The 26,400-nt window shown below is 34.9% G+C and overlaps 1 protein-coding gene across 3 annotated transcripts in view; it reads right to left on the bottom strand.

The window, feature by feature from the left end:
• TUSC3 (tumor suppressor candidate 3) overlaps nucleotides 1-26,400 on the bottom strand; it is a 183,035-nt gene that overhangs the window by 69,379 nt on the left and 87,256 nt on the right. For all 3 annotated transcript variants that reach the window (XM_004277167.3, XM_004277166.3, XM_033400629.2), the window contains exon 6: nucleotides 7,260-7,349. In XM_004277167.3, the coding sequence (XP_004277215.1) occupies nucleotides 7,260-7,349 (90 nt within the window). The remainder of the gene's footprint in view (nucleotides 1-7,259; nucleotides 7,350-26,400) is intronic.

The following is a 26,400-nucleotide window of genomic DNA, read 5'->3' as shown; positions in this document are numbered from 1 at the left end:
AAAGCAGTATTAGTCCCTCTTTTCTTACATTAAATGAGTCTAAGTAACTTCCACCCCTAGCGACACAACTGCTAAGAGGCAGAGCTTGGGAAGAACTCAAGCCCGTTCTCTTCCCATCTGTTTCTCTGCCTGTATACTTCAGGACAAGGCATAAACATGACTCCGTGGGCCTAAGAGTCATTTTTACTCTCTCTTATGTAAACATCTCTTTGTAAGCATATATAAAATGTCCAAGATTAAATAGCGTTTACTAAGATAGATTAAAGCAAACAATTATACCCAAAACATTTTCATATCAGTTATATTTAGTGATGGTGTTCCATATATACAATCCTCCCAAACATTAAACCACAGGTCAGTGTGATCCGAAGCACTCACTGGTTGCTTCAATTAAAAAAAATTTTTTTTCAAGAAAGTCATCCTTTGGGTATAAATGCTAGATGGGATGGCCTTCTTGGCTACAAAATATATAAGAAAACAAAATTATATTTAAGATTCTCTGGAGCTTCTCATTTTCGACTCTGATGTCTGAGCCTGGTGCTTCCTTGCTGTGAGCAGTGTCCTCTGCACTGTAGGATGCTTAGCGGCATCCCTGGCTCCACCAGTAGCTGCCAGTAGAGGGCAGCTGCCCCCACCGTTGTGACAACCAAAACTGTATCCGGAAACTACCAAATGTCCTCCGGGGGTGCCGGGAGGAGGGGGACGGGGAGCCACATTCATCCCTCTTGGTATGATACGCGTTTCACAGCCCAAACATCCCTTCACTACTCCATGAGACAGCCAGTCTATAAGGGCAGTAAGGGTTAATGTGGCGTGGGGACAGAAACCACTTATACCTACGTTGAAGTCCTGGTAACACTTATCTAACGTTATAGGGTTCCAAAGTTAGCACGAGTGGAAGAAGTTAACAATGCGTGTGAAGCTTATGCTTCTGAAACATGACTTAATGCTGTTTCACAGAAAGAACCATGGCTTTTCATGTTTGGGGCCAACAAAGGAATCTGTTATCAGCTTGTCTTTCCCACTAGTAGCTCAATATAGCCCTGACAGCATGAGGCAGAACATGAAACCTCTGGTAAGATGAGAGGACAACATGGGAAGTAAAACAATGTTTCTGGGGAATAAGTAGAATAAATGTAAGCATACTGATGGCAACTTAAAGAGAACTCTGAGGAAGTTCACAAGCACAAAGAAACTATATGCCAATGTCCATTGCAATAAATTCAGATGTTAACAGAAGTTCTCCCATGCTTTGGGATTTGGGTTTAGTTAGCTCTACTTTGTAATTCTGTTGTTGGCTTTGCATTTTGATGAATCCCTATCAGTATTTAACAAGAAGGAAGGCAGAGGTGTATCATACCACCATCTTAACCCTGAAAAATCTCTCTTCACTTCTGTTTCACTGTCATCTTTTTATAGCATCACCTTAGGAATGTACATAGACCCATCCCCTTTGTTAAACTGTGTATATGTAGGTTTAAATCTACGGTATTTGCTTGATGCAAGAAAGGCTAGTCAATTCTCAGTGGGCTTTTAATCTCTCTGCTTATATTTTGAATGACTAGCCTAGCTTTTAATGTTCTGCATCTCATACTTCTCATAACTTTACAGCTTAATGCAACGACATTCTCTGTAATTTATTACCTATAGGGAGACAGTTTACTAAACTACATAGTGTGTTCTTTCTCCTTGACATGAAACTACAAGGGGTTGCATTTATTGATACCTATTTTTTATAATTTTCTAAATTTCCATAGTGAGCATTTATTAATTTTATGATCAGAAAGTAAACTTTAAAAGCAAAAGTTGAAAGAGGAAGTCAAAGTATCATATTTTAAAGAATAATGAGAGGAACCAGATAATAGAAAAATACAGCCTGGAAGCTAATGACACATTCTAGGATTACACCTGGCCACGTATATCTTTAAGCCTCTAGGGTCTTATTAGGTCTTAGTCACTTTATTTAAAAGGACTATGTTTGTCAAGGTTATGGAGGTTTCATGACATTTCACCCATATTTAATTAGTCAATCTCCCTGCAGAAAACAGTAGGTATCATTTCAGATTCATAGATTGCTCAGGGCCCTCAGACTCAGAATTTCTGTCAAAAATTTAAAATAGATTTTAGCATCAAGATCCAAACATTAACCACTGTTACTAACAACATTTATGTCTAAACTTTAAATATGTATTTTAAATATTTAGTCTAATTATTATCAACTTAGTCTTCGAATGACTCTCGATCATGTTACAAGATCCACCATTCTAATTCTGGCTTCTACTACTTGGACTATTATTTTTCCTCATTTGTAAAATACCTGCTCTCTGACCTCACAGTATTATGCTTAAAAGGTATAAAACTAGGTGTTACAACGCCAAATCCATTAAAAACTCCCATATACAGGAAAAACAGCAAATTAGGCAATTTTAAAAGTTTGACACAAAAGAACTCACCACCATCCAGAATTCTATTTAGAAACCGACTTCAGAAAAACCGGGGGGTGGGGGGGTGGTGGGGGAACAACCCAACTATTTCTGGAAACCATACAGACCTTCATAGTACAATTTTAAAGTATTTACAAAGTTAAGTTCACTTTAACATTGAAATACTTCTTCATAAACAATTTTAATACAAATTTCTTAAATCATCTAACATACATCAAATAGTTGAAGCCAAACATATTTTAAAAATTAATTTAGAAAAAATGAACAAAAATTAGAATTCATTTAGCTGATATTTATGTGTAATAGCTACCTAAAAATAAGTCTTTAAAATGTAAATGGTTATTCAATTATGTTACAAATATGAAAACCACAGTAAACTTACTGTTTCATATACCTTACTCCACTAAATGTGCATTGGTCATAAGAATTAATGCCAAATTATAAAATTCCTTTATAAATATTCATAAGATACTCACTTTGTCATTTTATTCCATACCACTGAAAGAGATAAATAGCCTAATTATAGTTATTCTCAAAAACACAAATCCTACATGGTAATTTCTTTTTAGAAATACAGGTTAAAATATGAAGAAATTACCAAAGAAGGATAGTGCTAATTTTCAAGTTATATCTTGAAATTTAAACACATCTATTATAAAGAAAACCATTCACTATTATTATTCTAATGGACAGTCATTGTTTAAAGTATAATTCTGTACCAGTAACCACTTGATTTTATAAAGCAAAGTTAATCTTCTATTTTGTTCCAGTAATATGAAAACACATTATTATGCAAATCAATTCATTAAAACAAAAACAATTTTCTGTTTCAGTGTATGTTGACATACACTGGAAGTTTTGCTAAAATACGTTAAAATGCAAAACAAGAAAAGAGCTATATACTAATGGGCAACATTCTCCTGCCCCTTTAACCTGCTTTTGTCTATACTGCTTAGTAAGTAACATCTTAGTAATTAACAGATCAGTCCAAAACCATATCCACATCTCTGGCCAAGAGCACACTCAAGCAATTGATTGTGCAGCAAGAAGCTCCTGTATTTCCAAGACTTTCGTGATTTTTTTCCTTCAATCCTAATACTTTATTCAAATGTAAGAAAAAATGTTTTTATAAAATATGAGGGTGAAGAGTTTGGGACAAAATTCATTTCGTGAAGAGTTTGGGACAAAATTCATTTCTTTAAACAACCTGGTTATAGGTTTCAGTCTCATTATTTCTGTAACTTTTGATTAAGGTGCTGAAAAGCTAAAATACGTACTCTGAAAACTAGATGCACATATGAAGGAAAAGTTTTTTTCTTTTAAAAATATAGAAAATTCTGTTTTCTTAATGTGTTCCTCTGGGCCATCACAGTACCTTTTCCTAAGGGCCATGCCAATCTCTACTTACAAAATAGTAATACAACAATGTGGAGGGGGCAAATAAAACATTTTCTAAATCAATAGAGAAAATTTCTTTCCAATCTAATCTAAACCTTAAAATAAGTGTTCCTGTCACATTAAGGTTACTAACTGGTTTATGTGGAATTAACAGTGACATGTTGATCCTATTATCATTCAGACTAGTGACAAAAAATAAATGGAAAGAATTAAGATAATACAATTCAAGAAACCAAAATCTCCTAGTGTGAGTCTTTATAATCATTTAATAAAACATTCATTGAGGACCAGCTGTATGTAAGTGTAAAGATGAAAAATAGCTTAAAAGAAACTCCCTATGTTAAGAATTTGACTAATACATAAAATATTAAAAAAAATTATTATAAAGGAATGCAGAGATACATAAATGGGCTAACTACATATTTATAAATGTGTAAAGGGAAGAAGAATTTCTAACGTAATTAAGGAATGCATTTCAGAGGGTTGGCAAATTAGGTGGTATTTGAAGGATGGGCATGATTTGATAGAAATTCCAGGAATGGAAGCAGCAAAATAAAGCATATATTTAGGGGACAAGGGACAGTACAAATACACCAACACTGAGTTTCTCTGCAAAGGAGTAGAGGTCTTAGGCTGGAAAGGAAAATTACAATGGGCAAGTAATGGACAGCCACTTAGGATTTCCAATTTAACTGATAACTCTGGTCCACACATATTAATATTATCAATATAGTCAAAGTATGCTTTAGGAATATTCACCTAGTGGCCTAAAATACTCATTTGTGAAGTCTAGTGCCTAGCATATATTCAGTGAGCAAGAGGTGGCATCCACGTTGTCACTGTTACTGTAATCAGTGCAAATTTTTTTGGCGCTTACTCCAGTAAACGACGTGTGAGGGGATTAGAGTCTCGTGATTTAGCAAAGTAATGGTTGAAATGGTAAGAAGATTACAGTGAGAATGAAGAGTGACAGAATACAACACTTTAAAATATGCCACTTTGGCCTAAGAATTATTTTAAGCTGAAGGCACTGAGAAGAAGCAGATACTAGAAAAGTTCTCTGCCTTTTCCAATCTGCCTAAAAGCAGGACATAAATTCACAACGGTGTCCCTCCTCCTTTCTCTACCAGCAAGGACATAGGTAGAGACAATCTACAGGTGGAGACAATCCTTGGAGACAACTTTAGATCCTTATCAATGGAGAAGGCAACCGCAAACTTAAATCTGCACACTACACCTCACTTTTGCTTGTCTTACTTTTCCTGGTCACTTCCACAACTGGCTTTCCCTCAATACCTTTCTTTCTGTCTGTAACTGAAGATGGCACTTAAGCCTGAGCTCTAAGCCACCTCTTAGAGTTATTCATTTTTCCCTATCTCCCAAGTATACATGAGGTATACATGTTAATCACTTTGTTTTTCTCTTGTTATTCTGTCTTTTGTTACAGGGGCCTCAGCCAAAGACTCAGAACAGTAGAGGGAAAATTATATTTTCTTCCCCTACATAAGCTAAAACATTTCACAAGAATGTTGATGAATTTTTCATATACTTTAACAAATGTATTTAAGCAAATAATAAAAAGCAATGCTTAATATGTTTATTTGCCTAAGAAATGTTATAAGAATATTAAAAGGCAGTAATAAAAATTTTATCAATTTCCAAAATTTACACTTTTAAGTATCATTAACACAATAGTGATCAAATCTTTGTGTCAGGCCCTCTTTATGAAATAGGAACATATCAGGGACCAAAGTGGATAAAAAGGCATGCTGTCAAGCGCTTATACCCTACTGGGGTCCTGGCAAAAGACAAACAAAAGTAACACAAAATAGTAAATTATATAACGTGTTATAAGTGCTATGGAGAAGAAATTTAAAAAGGAAAGGAAGACAGTGAGTATGGGTATTGGGGAAGAGGATGAGAGAAAAGGACTACACTTTTAAATAGGATGGTCAGGAAGACTTGAAGATAAGGGGACAATTTATTGCTTGATAATTACTTCCAATTATTTTTTCTGTAAAATTAATTTTGAATATTAGACATTCAAATCACTTTTCTAATTAGTGACAGATTTAAAAAATACAGAGTACACATAACAAAAGACATGTTTGATTTACTACAGCATCTGATTATACAGAGTCTAACTTTGACTCCATATTCTTGACACCTATAGAAGAAATCTGAAAATGTTGACAAAAATATGAGACCAAAATGGTTATTATATAGTATCAGTGACTGTAACTAGCAACCAGCCCTTAAAATCTAATTGAGCCATCAGGGTACATACAGTAAGTAAAGTGAACTATACCCCTATATTACAGTTCCACAAAGAAGTTCAAAGAAAGCCACAATTTAGGAAGAAGAAATAACTTGTTAGCTTTTTTAATATTAAAGATATTTGAAGTACTGTAAGCAATGAAGAACAAACCTCATAAGCTTACATTATACATTTATATTTATAGAGAAATTATAACATGATTGGCCATGGGATAACTTTATTCCATTTAGAGCCACAATATTCAGAAATTAAGAATTTATTACCATTTTAGGTGTGATTCTGGTACTGTGGTTACGATTTTTTAAGAAAGCCTCATCTTTTAGAGGTACCTACTGAAATATTTATGTTTGAAATGAAATGATATTGGGCAGTTATTTCAAAAGAATCCAACTGCGGTAAAGAGAACTGGATGGGAGAATAGATGAAACAAGATTGGTTATGAACTGGTAATTAAGTTTGGTGATGAGTGCACGAGGGGTGTCATTATATTCTTCCCTCAAAATCTGTATAAAGAAAAAGCTAGAGAAAAAAGGCACATTTTAGAACAGTAATCTTCACCAACCTAATACTAAGCCTCAAAGACAGTATTCTGCAAAGTTAATCTATGACAATATTTCCCACCCACCAAAAGGAAAGGGAAGGCAGCAAAACAGTAGCAGTTACTAATGTAAATTTTGCTACTGATTTAACTACACACCAATTTCACTTTCAATTTTCTGGCAAACAGTTCCTGGCATCCTAATACAATGGCTTCAGGGTTCTTAATGATCTTCTGAGCTAAATTAAATTTATCATTGCTGGGGCACTCACTACAGACTGTTCCTATTTCCTCTTTTGGCATTACATATTATTGCCATAGCAGTCTGCAAAGTTGGAAAAATAATTTATGTGTATATATTTGATAAGTAGGTACACTGAATTTTTTTTAATCCACGCTAAAGCAGTTCTCACCCTAAAAAAAATATATATATGTGCATGTTGTGTGTATGTACATGGTGAAGGTAGTAAATGAGAAGAGAAAGAACATATATTTCGATTTACAAATAGAATCCTTTCTTACTAAATGCTAAACATAATTTCGGATTCCTATGTAAACAGGATGAAAGTTCATAATACTGATGCACAGAACATGCACTTACCACCTGTCCATTGTGCGGGTTTTTATGAGCATATGGTGGTCCACGGATATGATTCCACATCTGGCCAGAAGTCATAGCAAAGACTATACACTGAAAAAACAGGGTACAATATTATAACATGTAAACTGAAAAATAAGAGAATACTGCATTCTTTAAAAAAAATGCTCATGAAACTATTTTCAAATATCATGTAACAGCTCATCCATTAAAATCATTTTCATTTACTAACTATGGGACCTTCGGTAAGTTACTTTTCTTCTGCTTCTCAGATTTGATATCTATAAACTGGGGATACCAACTACGCTGATGACATACATTAATGGGTAAATAAATAAACTGGGTAACATATGTAAAGCATCTGGCATGGTGACTGATAATCTGATATGTCCTAACTAGAGCTAGTCAAAAGTACAGGTAAAACATGATGTTTTAGATATAGCCAGGAATAATTCACAGAAGCCATATTCCTGCTAGATCTAGCAAAAAAAGGCTGCATTTGGAAAACTAATCTTAAAGATCTGAGACATTACAGAGATGGTGGGGGAGGAAACAGTATGAACCAGAGGTCACAGTCAATCACTGTAACTTATATGTAAGCATGTTTTGTTTAAATCATACATGCTTAAATTTACAAACATGGACATCTTTAGACTGAAATATGTCTTCAGGTTAAAACACTTCCTACTGTCTCAGAACTTGCCCAGCTCACTCTTTATTTGAACTGCCCACCTCTGGTAGGTAGCTATATCAACAGAGATTCAAGGTCAGAATGAGCAATGTGTGACTGGGGATCTAAACATACAAGATTTGCACAATTTTTAAAGGAGAAACGAGGATACAAAAGGGGAAAAGTAGGATGAGGCAAATTAATGGAGGATTTTTAAACCCAGAGAATAAATCTGAACTCTGTTTCCTAACTTCTTGGGAACCACAATATTTCAAAAGAAAATAAAAATGATATAACAGGATTATAGAGATTAATCTGAATCCTTTCCACACTTTCTTGAGAATAACTCTGAAATAAACTGAAACTTCTTAAAAGTCAGATTTGACTTGTACATAGACTTTGCATAGATTGAGGTATTTCCGGAAAGTCAAGATTTTACAAAATATTTGCACTTTAAACTTACAAGGTACATTAGAATTTAGGCCCGAAGTGAAACAGAGAATGATGCACCACCTAAAAAGTCATTTAAAAATGTGAAATTGTTACGTGAGAAAAATAAATTGTATATCTAATTTATAGGAGTATCATGTCAGTGATTTAGAGAATATATTAAAGTTGATTATTCTGTAGATAGATTATAATATAGTAGTGTGAAAGGCAGAGTATATTTTAAAATCCAGGAAAAGATATATCTAGTGAATAAACACATTTATAGTATAAGCAAGTGACATTTTTGTTTTTAGTAGATGCTCAGTAATACTAGAGTTCTATCATTTTGGGGACCTAACCCTCATAGTCACTAAATCAGCACTGAAACTGTATGTATTTCTGGTTTTACTTTCACCTGTCTGCCTATTCCTTCTCTGCCTTCTGCTGCTGCACTTGATATTCCTATTTCCAACTATGGTGGAAAAATAATGCATGATCAAGTCTGTATTTTAGAAGGATGGTACTAGTCACAGTATGGAGAATAGACTGGAGAAAAGTATAACTTGAGGCAGAGAAATCATTTTGGAGGCTGATGTATAAAAACGCTTGAGAGACTATAGTGGCCAATTCCATGGTAGTGACAGAATTGAGAGATCTGGACAAACAGGAGAAATATTTAAGAGATGGAATCAACAGACTTTGGTGAATGATTGATCTGATAGAAAATAGTCAAAATTAACCTCTGGGTTTCTGATTTGAGCAACAGTGTGTAGTTAGTGGTGACACCCAATTAGATACAGAATAAGGCAGAAGCATGTTAAGGGTGAAAGGGAAGAAGGTAACAAAGATTTGGAGCTCCCTCTGTTTTAATTATTATTTTTTTTACAGTAGGTCCTTGTTTGTTATCTGTTTTAAAAATAGCAGTGTGTACATGTCAATCCCAAATTCCCAATCTATCCCCCCCACTCTTCCCCCCTGGTAACCATAAGTTTTTTTTGAAGTCTGCGAGTCGGTTTCTGTTTTGAAAATAAGTTCATTTGTGTCATTTTTTTTAAGATTCCGCACATAAGCAATATCATATGATATTTGTCTTTATCTGTCTGACTGACTTAGTATGATAATCTCCAGGTCCACCCATGTTGCTGCAAATGGCATTATTTCATTCTTTTTAATGGCTGAGTAATATTCCATTGTATATATGTACCACATCTTCTTTATCCATTCCTATGTTGATGGACATTTAAGTTGCTTCCACATCTTGGCTATTGTAAACAGTGATGCAATGAACATTGGGTGCATGTATCCTTTTGAACCATGTTTTTCTCCAGATACATGTCCAGGAGTGGGATTACTGGATCACACGGTAGCTCTATTTTTAGTTTTTTAAGGAACGTCCCTACTGTTCTCCATAGTGGCTGTACCAATTTACATTCCCACCAGCAGTGCAAGAGGGCTCCCTTTTCTCCACACCCTCTCCAGCATTTATTGTTTGTAGACTTTTTGATGATAGCCATTCTTACTGGTGTGAGGTGATATCTCACTGTAGTTTTGATTTGCATTTCTCTAATGATTAGTGATGTTGAGCAGTTTTTCATGTGCCTCTTGGCCATCTGTATTTCTTCTTTGGAGAAATGTCTATTTAGGTCTTCTGCCCATTTTTTGATTGGGTTGTTTGCTTTTTGGATATTGAGTCACGTGAGCTGTTTGTAAATTTTGGAGACTAATCCCTTTTTGGTTGCATCGTTTGTGAATATTTTCTCCCATTCTGTGGGTTGTCTTTTCGTTTTGTGGTTTCTTTGCTATGCAAAAGCTTTTGAGTTTAATTAGGTCCCATTTTTTATTTTTGTTTTTATTTCCATTACTCTAGGAGGTGGATCCAAAAAGATATTGCTGCAATTTATGTTGAAGAGTGTTCTGCCTATGTTTTCCTCTTATAGTATGCAGTCTTACATTTGGGTCTTTAATCCATTTTGAGATTTTTTTTGTGTATGGTGTTAAAGAATGTTCTAGTTTCATTTTTTTACATGTAGCTGTCTGGTTTTCCCAGCACCATTTATTGAAGAGACTGTCTTTTCTCATTGTATAGTCTTGCCTCCTTGTTGTAGATTAACTGGCCATAGGTACATGGGTTTATTTCTGGGCTTTCTATCCTGTTCCACTGATCTATATTTCTGTTTTGTGCCAGTACCATACTGTTTTGATGACTGTAGCTTTGTAGTATAGTCTGAAGTCAGGAAGCCTGATTCCTCCAGCTCCGTTTTTCTTTCTCAAGATTGCTTTGGCTATCAGGGTCTTTTGTGTCTCCATACAAATTTTAAGATTTTTTTTTTTTTGGTCTAGTTCTGTGAAAAATGCCTTAGGTAATTGGATAGGGATTGCATCAAATCTGTAGATTGCCTTGGGGAGTTCATTTTTAAATGGGTTAACTCTAATGTACTTTCAAAACATCCATTTCAAAACATCTTTGGAGAGTGAGATGTCTAAGAGACATTTACATATATATCTAATGACAGAGGTGTAGGGAAGAAAAACTACAGATCTGGGAATTGTCAGCACATAGTTGTTCACTGAAGTCATGGGAATGGATAAAATTGCTCAAGAAGAGTAAATAGGGTGAGAAAAATAGAAGGCCTAGAGGGCTAGAACACTGATGAATACTTGTAAGTTCATAAACTCATAGACAGGAGCCTGCAAAGGAACCTGGGACACAGAAGTAGGAAGAAAATGAAGGTAGGAGATATAGTGTAACAGAAGCCAAGGATAGAATTTTGAAAAAGAAGAATGTGGTGGTCAAAAATGGTCAAAGGCTGGGGAATGATCAAATACAAAACAACCTGAAAAGACTTATTTTTTCTTGACTATTCATTTGAGACACTGAAATACTTAAAAACTATAACAGTTAAAAAGAAGTTAAAAGACAGTAGTATCTATCGAATGACCTGCAACACTCTTAAGATCCACCACTGGTATGTTTAACGTACTTTGCCCAGCAGTATATCATAGTAGTTAAAGACGGAGGCTCTTAAATTAGAACACTTGAGTTTCAGATCTGTCTTGAGCACTTGGAGAGGTTCATCATTCTGGGCCTATAACATTAGGAGTATATTAGCATCAACCTTTTTAAGCTATGGAGGTTTAGTAAGTTATTATTATCCCAGTGCCCTCCACAACCTGGTCCCACATTCCTAAATAGCACCGTGCCCCACACTCCTTAACTGGCTCTCTATGCTTCATTCAGGTCACTCTTCTTGCTCCACCCCCTCCATCCAGGAAGCAGTGCCTACGTTTACATCTTGTTAATGCCGTACCTGCCTAGGACTCCTACCTAACCAACCTCTCTACACTTGGGGTCTATGTATGGTTCTCTCTGAAGCCATTCCAGCTTAATTTACTCATTTGACAATTATTAACTGAGCATACCAAGTATTTACTGGATACTAGGAATATAGCAATGAATAAGATAAAGATAGTCCCTGCCCTTCAGTGAAAATCCTAAATAAGTGACATGAGCTCTGAATCATAAAAAATAAGTAGGTATTTCTCATTCATTCATTCAACATTTATATACTGAGAACCCACTATATATTCAAGAACTGTTTCAGAAGCCAAGAATAAAACAATGAACAAAAATATAAGGGGGGAAACTCCCCTCTTGGAGCTTACATTCTATAGGGAGAAAACAGACAGTAAAAAATTAAATTATATGAGAGACAATGATAAATGAACTGAGGAAAAGTAAAGCAGTGAAGGTGGAAAGAATTCATGAGAGAAGGGGTTGCAATACTAATGAGTGGTTGGGAGGGGCCTCTCCAAGGCAGTGGCATTTTCAGCAGAGATCTGATGATGTCTAAAAGCCATGTAAATATTTGGGGAAAGAGGGAAGAGCCAGTGAACCAGGCTCTACTGAAGGACAATGTCTGGCACCTTTTAGAAAGAGTAAAGAAGCCAAGACGACTGAAGGACAGTTGATGAGGGGAAATGGATAAATGGATAAGGTTGGTGAAGTAGTACAGGGCCAGATCCCAGAGCCTCCTGGGTTGGAATTTTGAAAATTAACCATATGGTGGGTAAAGATGGAAGCTAGGATATAGTTAAAAGGCTGCTGCAATAAGTGGATTAAGAAATTAAAATTAGAGCTCAAACAAGGGTGGTAGGTATGGTGAGAAATCGTTGGAATCTGGACATATTTGGAAGGAAGAGTCAACAGGATTTTCTGAAAGATTAGATGTGGGGTATGGCAGGGAAGAAGTGGTAAAGGAAGACTATGAGGTTTTTGACTTGAACATGAGAAGTCAAATGCTATGGGAGAATTAGGCCTGGGGCCTGAGATGGGGAGTCTGTCCTGTACCTGTTCATTTGGAGACACCCAGTAGACTTCCAGGTAGAGGTGCAGCATGAGCTAGTTGGATTTATCAGTCTGGAGTTTACAGGGAAGATCTGTCCCCAAGATAAAATTTAGGACTCAATAATAGACAGTATTTAACCTTTAAAGCTGGACACCAATTTAGTAAATATAAATAGAGATGACCAAGATCAGAACCCCCTGTTAACACCAAAATAAGTGCAGAAGATAAAAAATGGATGAGCAAAGATGATTAAGAAGTAGCAGTCAAAGAAGTAAGGAAAATCACGAGTGTGGCCTCCTGGAAGACAAGTGATTCTGGATGAAGACATCAGTTCTGTAGATACAGAGAGAGCAGTAATATGAAGACCCAGAACTAAAAATTGAATTTATTTCCCTGGAAAATATTTGTGCCCTTGACTAGAGCATTTTCAATGGAACAGTGAGGCAAAAGCCTTATGAAAAAATAAGGAAACAATGTAGACAACTGTTTCAAGGAGTTTTGCTCTAAGAGGGATCAGGTAAATAGAACAATATCTGGAAGGGAAAATGGTGTCATGTCCCTTTAGGATGAATAAGGAGATGTTTGCATTGCTACCGAGAATGATTCAGTAATAAAAGAAAACATTAGGATGACAAAGAAAGAGGGGAGAATCGTTGGAAAACTGTCATTGAATACATGAGATGCGATAAGATCTAGTACACAAGTGGGGGTGTTATTCTTAGATAAGAGCAGAAAAGGTTCAAGTAATACAGCAGTACACAGACTCCAAGGGGCTGTGCATAGAATGCAGTGGCAGAAGGAGATCCGGGTACTTAAATGGGATAAAAGCAAATCTTCATTTTCACTATCTTCTAATATATCATTTCCTTCAACTATGAATGTAGTCGACAGATCACAATAGTTTTAGCAGCACCTGTGATTTTCGTTAGTGAGGGAAATGCAAATATCTTCATACTATAACATTTTCATATTATAAGAGTAACTATCTCAAAATATTGTTTATATTCAGACTACTTGAAAACTATGGTAGTTATTAGATCCACATGAGGTCTGGTGATTTAATGCATTAATAGGAAATATATATATTCCAATATTATAAATTTTACTTACACATAAGAGAAAATGCTCAAATTTTAAAATGAGATGTTAAAATTAAATAGCAATAGCTACACTATCTATGGTTTGTTACAGAAGTTTTAAAAAATTCATCTTAATACATGATTTATTCAAAATTCCAAGAAATGGTTCAATAAAAGAAAAGCCGGCTTAAACATGGTGTTTAAACATGAGTCATTTCAAGTAGTGACAGATGTATTTACAGTATTTATTTATAATTACACACAGAGCTGTGGCACTTCTCACAACATACTAAACAAGCATAAACTTCTAAAATGCAAAACGGCCCAGATTTATAGAAACTCTTTTTCTAAGTAAGTATAACTGATATTTCCTGTTTTGATTTTAACAACTGAAATGTCCAGTACTTCACTGCTCTCATTAGTTTGGAAATTTAAATTTTTGTAATTAACTAGAATTTTATTTATCTATTTACTAAAATATTCATGCAGAAAAGGACATGATTCATAAGGGTACATACAGTTCAATGAATTTTACATGAGCATACCCTTGTAACCAACACTGAGATCAGGAAGTGGAATACTGTTAGAAAAACAGGTGTCCACTGATGCCTCTTCCTAATCATTACCTGCATAACCCTCCAAAGGGGTAAGGATATTTTTTTGAAAATGCTGCATCACAGAGTATGTGTATACCAGGCTTTAGTGGACTAACCAAACATTTCTCAGAACTTTCAACCAAATTTACACTCCAACTAGCAGTGTTTCAGAGTTCTGGTCCATTCACATCCATACCAACAACTGGCATTATCTCTGCATGTGTGTGTGTGTATGTTCATCTTGGCTATCCTGGTAGAGGTGTGGCAGGCCATACTATAGTTTTTTTGTTTTGTTTTGTTTTGTTTTATTGTTGGCTGCATTGGATCTTCGTTGCTGTGCATGGGCTTTCTCTAGTTGTAGCGAGCAGGGGCTCCTCGTTGTGGTGTGTGGCTTCTCACTGCGGTGGCCTCTTGTTGCAGAGCACGAGCTCTCTAGGCATGCGGGCTTCAGTAGTTGCAGCTCGCAGGCTCTAGAGCACAAGCTTAGTAGTTGTGGCGCACGGGCTTAGTTGCTCTGTGGCATGTGGGATCTTCCCAGACCAGGGCTTGAATCCGTGTCCCCTGCATAGGCAGGCGGATTCTTAACCACTGTGCCACCAGGGAAGCCCTATACTGCAGTTTTATTTCAGAATATCCAGATGATTAACAAAGTTGAATATGTTTTCATATGTTTACTGAAATTTGAACGTTTTGGTAAAGTACCCAGCAAGTCTTTACTCCTCTTCAAAATTTGATTATCTGACTTTTGCTTATTGTTTTCTAAAAGTTCTTTATATATATAAAATAAGTAAGTATACACATAGCAAATAATCTTTACCAAGCTTGTGACTTGCCTTCCTTTTCATTTTCTTAATGGTATCTTTTGGCAAATAGAAGTTCTTAATTCACTGAAGTTCAGTTTACCAGTTATTTCTTCCATTATGGCCTGTTTCAAGAAATCTTTGCCAATCCAGCAATCATAAAGATAAATACCTATGTTTTCTTCTAAAAGTGTTAATGTTTACATTTCACACTGAGATGCACAACACACTGAGATTCACAATTCACCTTTTATTTTATTTGAGCTGTAACTGACATACATTATATTAGTTTCAGGTGTACAACATAATGGTTTGATATCTGTATATATGGGGAAATGATGACCACAGTAAGTCTAGTTTAACATCTGTCATCATACATATATAGACTATCTTTCTTGTGATGAGAACATTTAAGATCTATTCTCTTAACAACTTTGAAATATGCAGTACAGTACTGACTATAGTTGCCATGTTGTACATTACATCCCCAATAGTCATTTACTTTATAACTGAAGTTTGTACCTTTTGACACCCTGTGCCCATTTCACCTACTTGCACCACGCACCCCCTCTTCTCTGTATCTCTGGTTTTGTTGGGTTTTTTTTTTTGGGGGGGGTTGCTCTTTTTGTTTTTGTCTTAGATTCCACATGTAAGCCTTTCTTCACTTGGTATTGGGTTGGCCAAAAAATTCGTTTGGTTTTAAGTACACATTCTTCAGTTTCACCAAGAACTTTACTGAACAACGTATTCACTAACCGAACGAACTTTCTGGCCAACCCAATATAATAATGCCTTCAAGGTCCACTTATGTTGTCACAAATGGCAAGATTTAATTTTTTAATAGTTGAATAATATTCATTGTATTTACCACAATGTCTTTATCCATTCATTGATGGAAACTTAGACTGTTTCCATATCTTGGCTATTGTAAATAATGCTGCAATGAACATGGAGGTAAATATATATTAGTTTTTTTGTTTTCTTCTGATAAATATCTAGAAGAATTGCTAGATCATATAGTAGTTCTACTTTAATTTTTTAAGGAACCTCCATATGCTATTCCACAGCGGCTATACCAATTTACATTCTCACCAGTAGTGCACGAGGGTTCCAACACTTGTTATTTCTTGACATTTTAATAATAGCTATTCTTACAGGTGTGAAGTGACATTTCATGGTGGTTTTTATTTGCACTTCTCTGATGATCAGTAATACTGAGCATCTTTTCACATGTACCTGCACCATCTGTATCTCTTTAGGAAAATGTCTATTCAGATCCTCTGCCTATTTTTTAATTGACTTGTTTGTTGTTTTTACTACTGAGTTGTATGAGTTCTTTATATATCCTGGATATCAACCCCTTATCAAATACATGATTTGCAAATAGTTTCTTCCATTCAGGTTGCCTTTTCATTTTGTCGACCTTTGCTATGCAGAAGCTTTTTAGTTTGATGTAGTCCCACTTGTTTATTTTTGCTTGTTTTGCCTTGGTTTTTGATGTCAAATACAAAAACTTATCACCAAGAACAACATCAAAGAGCTTACCACCTAGGTTTTCTCCTGGGAGTTTTATCGTTTCAGGTCTTACATTCAACTCTTTTATCCATTTTAATTTCTGTGTACAGGGTAAGGGTAGGGGTCAAGTTTTATTCCTTTGCATGTGGCTGTCCAGTTTTCCCAATACCATTTATTGAAGAGACTGTCCTTCCCCAATGTATATTCTTGGCTACTTTGTCATAAATTAATTGACCACATATGTGTGTGTTTATTTCAGGGCTCTCTATTCTGTTCCATTGATCTGTATGTCCATTTTTATTCCAATACCATTATATTTTGATTACTACAGCTTTGTAATAAAGTTTGAAATCAGGGAGCATGATGCCTCCAACTTTGTTTTTAAGATTGATTTTGCTATTCAGGGTCTTTTATGGATCCATACAAACGTTAGGATTTCTTCTATTTCTGTGAATTTTGATAGGGATGGCACTGAATTTGTACATTGCTTTGGGTAGTATAATATTTGGTAGTTCATGTTAACAATACTAGTTCTTCCAATCCATGAGCATTATATAACTTTCCATTTATTTGTATCATCTTCAATTTCTTTCATCAATATCTTAATAGTTTTTGGTGTACAGTTCTCTCAACTCCTTGGTTAAACTTATTCCTAGGTATTTTATTCTTTTTGATGAATTGTAAATGGAATTGGTTTTTTAATTTCTCTGATAGTCTGATATTAGTATATGGAAATGCCACATAGCTCTCTATATATTGATTTTCTTTAGCCTGCAACTTTATTGAATTCATTTACTAACTAACTGTAGTAGTTTTTTGGTGGAGTCTTCAGGGTTTTCTATATACAGTATTATGTTATCTGAAAATAGTGATGGTTTTACTTCTTCCTTTCTGATTTGGATGTCCTTTATTTCTTTTTCTTGCTTAATTGCTCTGACTAGGACTTTGAATATGTCAAAAGTGGTGAGAGTGGACATCCTTGCTTCCTTCCTGATCTTAGAGGAAAAGTATTCAGCTTTTCACCACTGAGTACTATGTCAGCTGTGGGCTTGTCATGTAGGGCCTTTATTATGTTCCCTCTATTGAGAAATCTTATGATAAATGGAGTATAGAAGCTAGGTGGTCACTCCATGTACTGGATCTTCACATTGAGGCTTACTGGCGACTTTATAATAAGCAAAAAACTCAGACAACCACATTCAAATGCAAAAAAAAAAAAAAAAAAGGCAGGTCCATCTATCTATGAGTAATTTTAAAATGTTCTTCGAGTTTAGTGAGAACATTATCTATCCTCCTGAAGGAAAATTAAGTGCTAGATTTATTAAGAAAAATATACCCTAAGAAGATATTAATTCATTATATTGTTGCCATACTCCTGACCCAAACAAAAATACACAGAAATAACGGACATACCTGTCTTCAAATGGGCAAATGATTCACTTGCCTGATGGGAAAAACTTTTTATTCAAACAAATATTATCAGCAATTATTTGCTTTTCACTTGGAAAGATAACAAAATAATATGCCACAAGATCGTACCTTTATGATATTACAAAGTACATAATTTTATTCAAGAAAAATTTGAAAGAAAAAGGAGCTTATTCCACTCTATTTGAAGTCAGAGCTGCCCTGACTTCAGAGCACTCACAAAACAATACATTTCTACTGATACACCATAATGTATAGACACCAAAGAACCTTTCAGGAATTGTGAAAATTGTGTAATAATATATATTAGTTTTTCATAAAACTAACATAATTAAACTGATATAATTTCTTTGAGACAGAAGAAACATTAAGGTATGTGAATCATCCTATAATGCAGAGCATCAGTGTTAAAAGGCAGAAAACAGCTTCTATCCTACTGAGATTTACTGTAATAATAAGGTTTGGGTTATTAGACCTTTTAAATGATGTTTTATCTTTCATGGTTTTACTCGCAGATTCTTAGGATGTTTTTCTTTGTGTTTTTAATGAATGTAACTACTCCTCACACTCATATTTCTGGTTTGAAATGACAGCCATCTCTGAAGAGCATTAGCCTTCCATGAAGCTCTGCATTCAAGGGCTACAAAACATAACATTTTAACTCATTTTGATATTCCTAGACAACATTTCTTCCTGAAGACCATAAACTATATATCTATCCTACACTCTCTGAAGTTATGTACTGGTGTAGTTCAATACTTTACTCAACCATTTTGCTTTAAACTCACCATGAAGCACGTACTGTGTATGCTTATTGTCCACCATCCTCCATCTTTAGGGGGTGGAGGAAGTTTGGAAAGCCAAGTTAAACCAAAACAGAACCAATGTATATTCAGCTCCATAAGCAATCATCAGTACCTATTAAATAGTAGTTAACAAGCACTTTTTTCCCCTTAGGAAGCATGAGACCAGGAAGTACTTACGAATACTCCTTTACCTATTTTTTTTAAACTCAAAACCAGGAAGCTCCAATGTCTATGTATGTTTCAACATTTCCATATGTTACCTCCCCTGTGCAATTGCAAGCTTTGTCTCTATCCTACACCCTAAAGCACTATGAATAGCCTTCTCTCCCCAGTATACATTTCATTCTTAATCCCGTGAGTCATAAACAATAATATGAATATGATAATGAAAAAGAAAAAAATTACCAGCCACAGAATACAGTCTAAGTAATCCCAGAAGTACTTCTGCACAGGTTCAGTGGTAAGACACAACTGCTAATTGTAGGTAGACTTGTTCTTTACTAAGAAGTGAGCATGTGGCTAGAAATTCTCTACCGAATTGTTTTTCCTCATTATTTTCCTTTTGCATATAAATTTCTTCATTACAGAAGTGGTCTGCTGTTGTATAGTTCATTACTATTTTTATTTTAGGAGCTTTCATTTTACTGTGCAATCCAAGGCTTTCATCAGAGTTTCTACAAATCAGATGATAAGACTTTGCCAAAAATTATTTTAAAATATATTCTCATTTCCAAAGGAAAATGGGATATTGGTTGCTTTTAATAGATGTTTAAGAATCTGAATAAATGCTTCAGCATTTTGGATAGCCTCTTAACTTTGTAAGGATATCCCAAGAATAGGATTTTAAAAAAGACTGGAATTGAACAAATCCAGTTTTTCACTTAAAAATAGTTTTTCTTTATAAACAAAAATCAAGTTTGCAAGTTTGGGGTGGTAATAGTGACTATCAGACAGAAAATGGTAAAGGAGATTCAAATTATTTATCTGACCTCATTGTTTAAGTGACTTGAATAGTTTCATAAGCCATAAGAAAAAAACCCCACAAATGAACATTTTATATTCAGAGTAGTTTTCAAATGTATTGTTTGAAAACATGTCTGTTCTCTGCATCCTGTTACTGACTTCTGAAAGGCTGCCACTGGGGAGCAGATATACCTGCCCAGATTTCCTTCTCAAGTATGTGTTTGTGAATGTTAGAATATCTTCTGTTATGCCAAGCACATTAGCTTTCAAGGATTCAAAGAAGAAAAACAAATCTGCATGATGTAGCAGAGGTGCAAGAAAATTGATTGTTGGAGTACTAACATATATGCATCACATAAATGTTCTTAGGCATTTATTTACAGTCCTAATGGCTCACTGCATGCCCTGGGTTAAACATCCGGCATACGAGACACGTGCCCAGATTTAGAGAACCCAGCACTGTGAAAAGAATACAGAACTTGAAGTCAGACACACACACAGAATCAAATCCCAGTTAACCATTTTCTAGCTGTGTGAGCTTCTGCAAATTGAGTTTACTGAATCTTAGTTTCCTTGTTTGAGGATAATACAAATTCCTTTTCATAGTTATTATAGGGAATAAGCATATAAAACATACCCCAAAAGAAGGAAGCGATGCAGTAAACAGTAATGCCTGTTATTACTAACTTTCAACAATAATTCTGGGGCTCTTCTCAAGGAGAGAGAATAATGAAGAAGGCATGCTAATGTCATCTGAGTCCACTTCAGCCACAGGATTACATCTTAAGTAGACAGTTTTTTAGTAGACTGAAACAGTGACAAAATTTGGTATATTGATGTTGAAATACTAAAGGAGTTTTAACTTTCCAACAACACTTTGAAAGAAGTGCTGTATTTTTACCAAGAAACAGGGTAGTTTTACTGAATGAAGCAACCTGAGCAAAACCCAAAACGCTTTGAAACGTAATGACTATGGTGATTGAGATCATCCATAGTATCCAGTTATACTAAACAGAGTATAAACTAATTCATCTCTTTTAACTCAATTATCAAAAAGTGAGAAAATATTAAGACACTTTCCTTGAAAACGCTTATCTTCCTTACTCTAAAAAATCCAAACTTCAAATTTGTACTTCTCTATCTACCACAAAGCCATAGAGGTTCTCTGTGAATTTCTAGACTCTAGTTATTATTGCAGATGATGGGTGCTTTAAGGTGATTTGCTTGGGCTGCTTATTAGTCTATCCTATCACAACCAACTCAGTCATAAACACCACTAATTCTTGGTTGAAAAGAAAAATGGAAGGAGGAAGGGCTATTGCAAGAAGGCAAAAGGAACAAACTGACACTTAGCATATATATTTGTATGCATATACATTTGTATGCATATATATTAAAGTTTCCTCTTTTGTTACTTTTTATTTTTACTTTTATTTTTAAGTACCATTACTTTTCTTCTTCCTATTGGGAAAGAGACTATATTTTCAATTATCTATTGAAATTGTTTACTAATGATTCTTGGGGACTGACTTTGAATTCAGAAAACTGTTCAACTTAGTATTAATTTCATTATTGGTTCTCCATAAATTGTGATGAAATTTCCATATGGACAATCATACCATAGGCAAATCATATCTTAGGTAAATCTCTTTTACACTTTTTTGTTCCCTGTATTTCTTTTTCTGTTCTTAGGCTTTGACTAAGACCACTAGTAAAATGATGAAAAGCAGGTGATTGTAGGCATCATTTTTAAGATATTTGCTAGAAATTTTAAGATACCCTTAACCTAATTAAGAAAGTTCACTTTCTTATTAATTCATCATGAATTAGCTAAATTTGGTTGGTAACACGTTTTCAAAAAACTTTTTGCTTCTATGTTCATAAGCAGCATTTGCCATGGCTTACCCTGAAGGTGGTGAAAGTAAGCCTCTGTGACAGCTACTGGCACGTGCAGAAAGCCAGTCAACTCTGCAGGACTAGGAGAAAGGACACAAACTAGAGCATTCAGCAACACCCTAGGGAAAGTGAGCAAATGGGAGGCTATCAGCACCCGACCTAGCTTTACAAGATTGAGAGAAAGGATACAATCTTGAGTATGCCCACAAGGCGGAACAGGCTTATCCACAGAAAAGATCTGAGAAAGCCTCAGAGTCCCTAACATGACTGAAGAAAGGAATTTCTCTCCCAAAGCCACCTAATTTTGGAAGAGGTACACTTCTTCAAATATGAAGAAAGCAATGCAAGACTTCAATTTCAAGGAACATGACACCATCAAAGGAGTACAATTTTCCAGTGACCAACTAATAAAGAATTCAAAATAGTTGTTTTAAGGAAGCTCAGTCAATGAGCTACAAGAAAACACACAAAGATAATTCCATAAAATCAGGAAAATAATACATGAACAAAATGAGAAGTTTAACAGAGAGATAGGATTCATAAAGAAGAACCAAATAGAAATTTGGGAGCTGAAGAATATGACAAATAAAATGAAAAATGTCATAGAGAATATCAACATCAGATTGGATCAACTGGAAGAAAGAATCTGTAGAGATCACTTGAAATTATCCAGTCGGGGGAACAGAGAAAAGAATAGAAAAGAGTGACAAAAACCTACATAACTCTAAAAGGAACTATCTGTGCATTACTGGAGTCCCAGGAGAAAAGAAGAAAGGGGCAGAAAGTTTAAGAAATAATGCCTGATGAAAAGAACCCCCAAAACAGAATTAAATCTGAATTTTCACAATTAGGAAACAAATACAACTGTCACTGAACAATATATTTTTAAAAATACTTATACATATGTATATTTACATAAAAGTCTTTGGAAAAAGTCAAAGGATTGCTTTGCTTATTAGAGGTTATCCCTAGGGAATGTCCCTTCCTGATGTAATTAAAATTGAGGGAAAAAAGATAGTTTTTAACAGCAGTAAAGTTACTAAAAAGTAGACTTATTTTCAAAACTACTCTCTCTAAGCATATTTGCTAAACACAAACGTGCAGAATCCTGCCCTAATTTATTTTCTCCACTTTGCAAAATACTGTTCTCCCAGCATAGTACCACCAAATTTCAACCCTAAATCATCTTCTCCAAGATACACCCCCTTAAGGCTATCAGTGTATTTCTCAGCAGAAACCTTGCAAGCCAGGAGACAGTGGAATGAAGCATTAAAAATGCTACAAGAAAAAAAAAAAAGCCAGCCAAGAGAACTTTACCTGGCAAAGTTATCCTTCAGGGATGAAGGATAGATAAAAAACTTTCCCAGACAAACAAAAGGTAAGAAGTTCATCACCAATCGATTTGCCTTACAAGAAATACTGAAAAACATTCTTCATGCTAAACACACTGGTAAAGGCAAGTATATAGTCAAATTCAGAATACTCTAAAACTGTAATATGGTACTAGAAAACAGTTAATAAGATAACATTAGTAAGTCCTTATCTACCAAAAGTTACTTTAAATATAAATGGATTAAGTTATCCAAACAAAAGGCACAGAGTGAACGAATGGATAAAAAAGGAAGACATAACTATATGCTGCCCTCAAGAATCTCACTTCAGCTTCAAGGAGACAAATAATTTCAAAAAAAGGGATGGAAAAAGATATTTCACACAAGTGGAAACCAAAAGAAAAAAACAGAGTAGCTATGCACTCATCAAACAAAACAGACGTGAAGGAAAAAATGATTGCAAGTGACAAGGTAAATGAATAAAATGAAAGAGGAGACATTAAACTCATACTACAGAAATACAAAGGATTATAAGAGACTACTATGAACAACTGTATGCCAACAAATTGGATAACCTAGAAGAAACAGATAAACCCTTGAAACACAAACCTATCAAGACTGAATCATGAAGAAATAGAAAATTTGAACAGACCTATAACAAGTAAGGAGATTGAATCAGTAATTAATGACCTCCTAACAAAGAAAAGCCCAAGACCAGATGGTTTCCCTGGAAAATACTACCACATATTTAAAGAAGAATTAATACCAATCCTTTTTCAAACTCTTCCAAACAATTAAAGAGGGAACACTCCCAAACTCATTGTATGAGGCCAGTATTACACCAATACGAAAAGATAAAGCTACAGATCAATATCCCTGCTGAATAGACATGAAAAATTCTCAACAAAATACAGTAAACCAAATTCAACAGCACATTAAAAGAGTCATACACCATTAACAAGTAGGATTTATCCCTGGGATGTAAAGACGATTCAACATCTGCAAATCAATCAATGAGATATATCAATTAACAAAAATCACATGATAATTGATGTTGATATAGAAAAAGCATTTGACAAAATTCCACATCCTTTCATGATAAAAACTCAATAAATTGGGTATAGAAAGAATGTACAACAACATGATAAAAGCCAGATACAATAAGCTCCCAACTAATATGTTCAACTGTGATAGGCTGGAAGCTTTCCCTCTAAGATCAGAAACAAGAAAGGGTGTCCTATCATCAATCTTATTCAACATAGTACTAAAGTACTATCTAGAGCAATTAGGCAAGAAAAAGAAGTGAAACTGTGTTTGCAGATGATATGATCTTCCTAAAGACTGCACCAAAAAAGGGTTTGAACTAATCACTGATTTCTTCACTAAAGTTGCAGGATTCAAAATCAACATACAAGGACTTCCAAGGACTTCCCTGGTGGTGCAGTGGTTAAGAATCTGCCTGCCAATGCAGGGGACACAGGTTTGAGCCCTGGTCCAGGGAGATCCCACATGCCATGGAGCAACTAAGCCCCTGTGCCACTGCTGGGCCCGTGTGCCACGACTACTGAAGCCCACGCACCTAGAGCCCATGCTCCACAACAGAGAAGCCACTGCAATGAGAAGCCCGTGCACCGCAACAAGGATTAGCGAAGAAAGCCCATGTGCAGCAATGAAGACCCAACACAGCCAAATAACAAAACAAAACACAAAATCAGCATACAGAACTCAGTTGCATTTCTACACTAATAATAAATTATCCAAAAAAGAAATTTAAAAATCCCATTTACAACAGTATCAAAAACAGTTAAATTCTATTCCTAAGCATTTTATTAAGGAGGTGAAAGATCTGTACATGACATTCATGAAAGAAATTAAAGAAAACAAATGGGAAGCATCTTGTGTCCAACTATAGATATCCAACTACCTAGATTGGAAGAATTAATATTGTTAATATGTCCACACTACCCCAAGCCATCTATAGATTCAATGCAATCACTATCAAAATTCCAATGGCATTTTTCACAGAAATAGAGAAAGCAATACAAAAATTCATATGGAACCACAAAATGATCCCAGATAGCCAAAGCAATCCTGAGAAAAAAAAAAAAAGTGGGAAGCATCACATTTCCTGAAATCAAACTATATAACATAGCTACAGTAATCAAAACAGTATGGTACCACCATAAAAATCACATAAACCAATGGAATAGAATTGAGAGCTCACAAATAACTAATGCATATGCCATCAATAAATATTTGACAAGAAAGCAAAGAATATACATCAGGGAAAGGACAGTCCCCTCAATAAACAGTGCTGGGAAAAGTGAATATTCACATACAAAATAAGGTGAATAACTACTTCCTATCTTATACCACTCACAAAAATCAACTCAAAATGGATTCAAGATTTAAATATAAGACCTGAAACTGTAAAACTCCTAGAAGAAATATAGGGAAAAAGCTCCCTGACATTAGTCTTCACAGCAATATTTTGAATATGACACCAAAAGCTTTTCATTTTGTTGATGAGCTTTATAGATTCCCTTTACTGCTCCTTGAGCCAGAACCACAGATATCTTCTAGATATCTTTGCTCCACATGGCTCACTTTCAACTTTCAAGCTGAACTGAGTTTAAGTCAAGAAAAACCAAAATAGTAAACAAAAAATTATCAACCCTCAACATCTTCTAATTAGATGTCATTTTGAAAGCTGATGTTCTTACCTGATCTACCTGCTGACACTTTTTAAAAACATCAAATACTTGAGCCTTGCATTCTCTCCACGTTTTATAGTTATATCACCAGGAGAAAAAGGTTGGCATATGTATAATGCCATCTTACCTATAAACAGAGTGTCATTTTTTAAAACCATGATTTCTGTCTTATAACTGAGTAGCAATAATCCTTTACATATTCTGTGTGACAGCACATAGTCTGCTATTGCATTTTGATCCAAACTGACAATATCTGTCCTTTGATTGAGGTACTAAATCTGTTTATATTTAAAGTACATAAGTATATTGATAGGATATGACTGATATGATGGTATTTAGGTCTGTCATTTTTTAAATTGTACTGGGTTTCTTGTGTTTTACTCCTCTGTTCCTCCTTTCATTCCTCCTTTGTGTTAATTATATATTTTTAGTATTCCATTTTAATCACTCTCTTAGCTTTCCAGCTAATCTCGTTGTATTATGTTTTCAGTTGTTCCTCTGAGGATTACAATATGTATCTTAAACTCATCCCAGTCAAGTTAAAGTTGATATTGAACCACATCAGGTAAAA

The sequence above is a fragment of the Orcinus orca genome, chromosome 21 (genome assembly GCF_937001465.1).
Source record: "Orcinus orca chromosome 21, mOrcOrc1.1, whole genome shotgun sequence".
NCBI lineage: Eukaryota > Metazoa > Chordata > Mammalia > Artiodactyla > Delphinidae > Orcinus > Orcinus orca.
The sequence above is the reverse complement of the archived record's forward strand: the minus strand, read 5'-3'. Positions and strand labels throughout refer to the sequence as shown.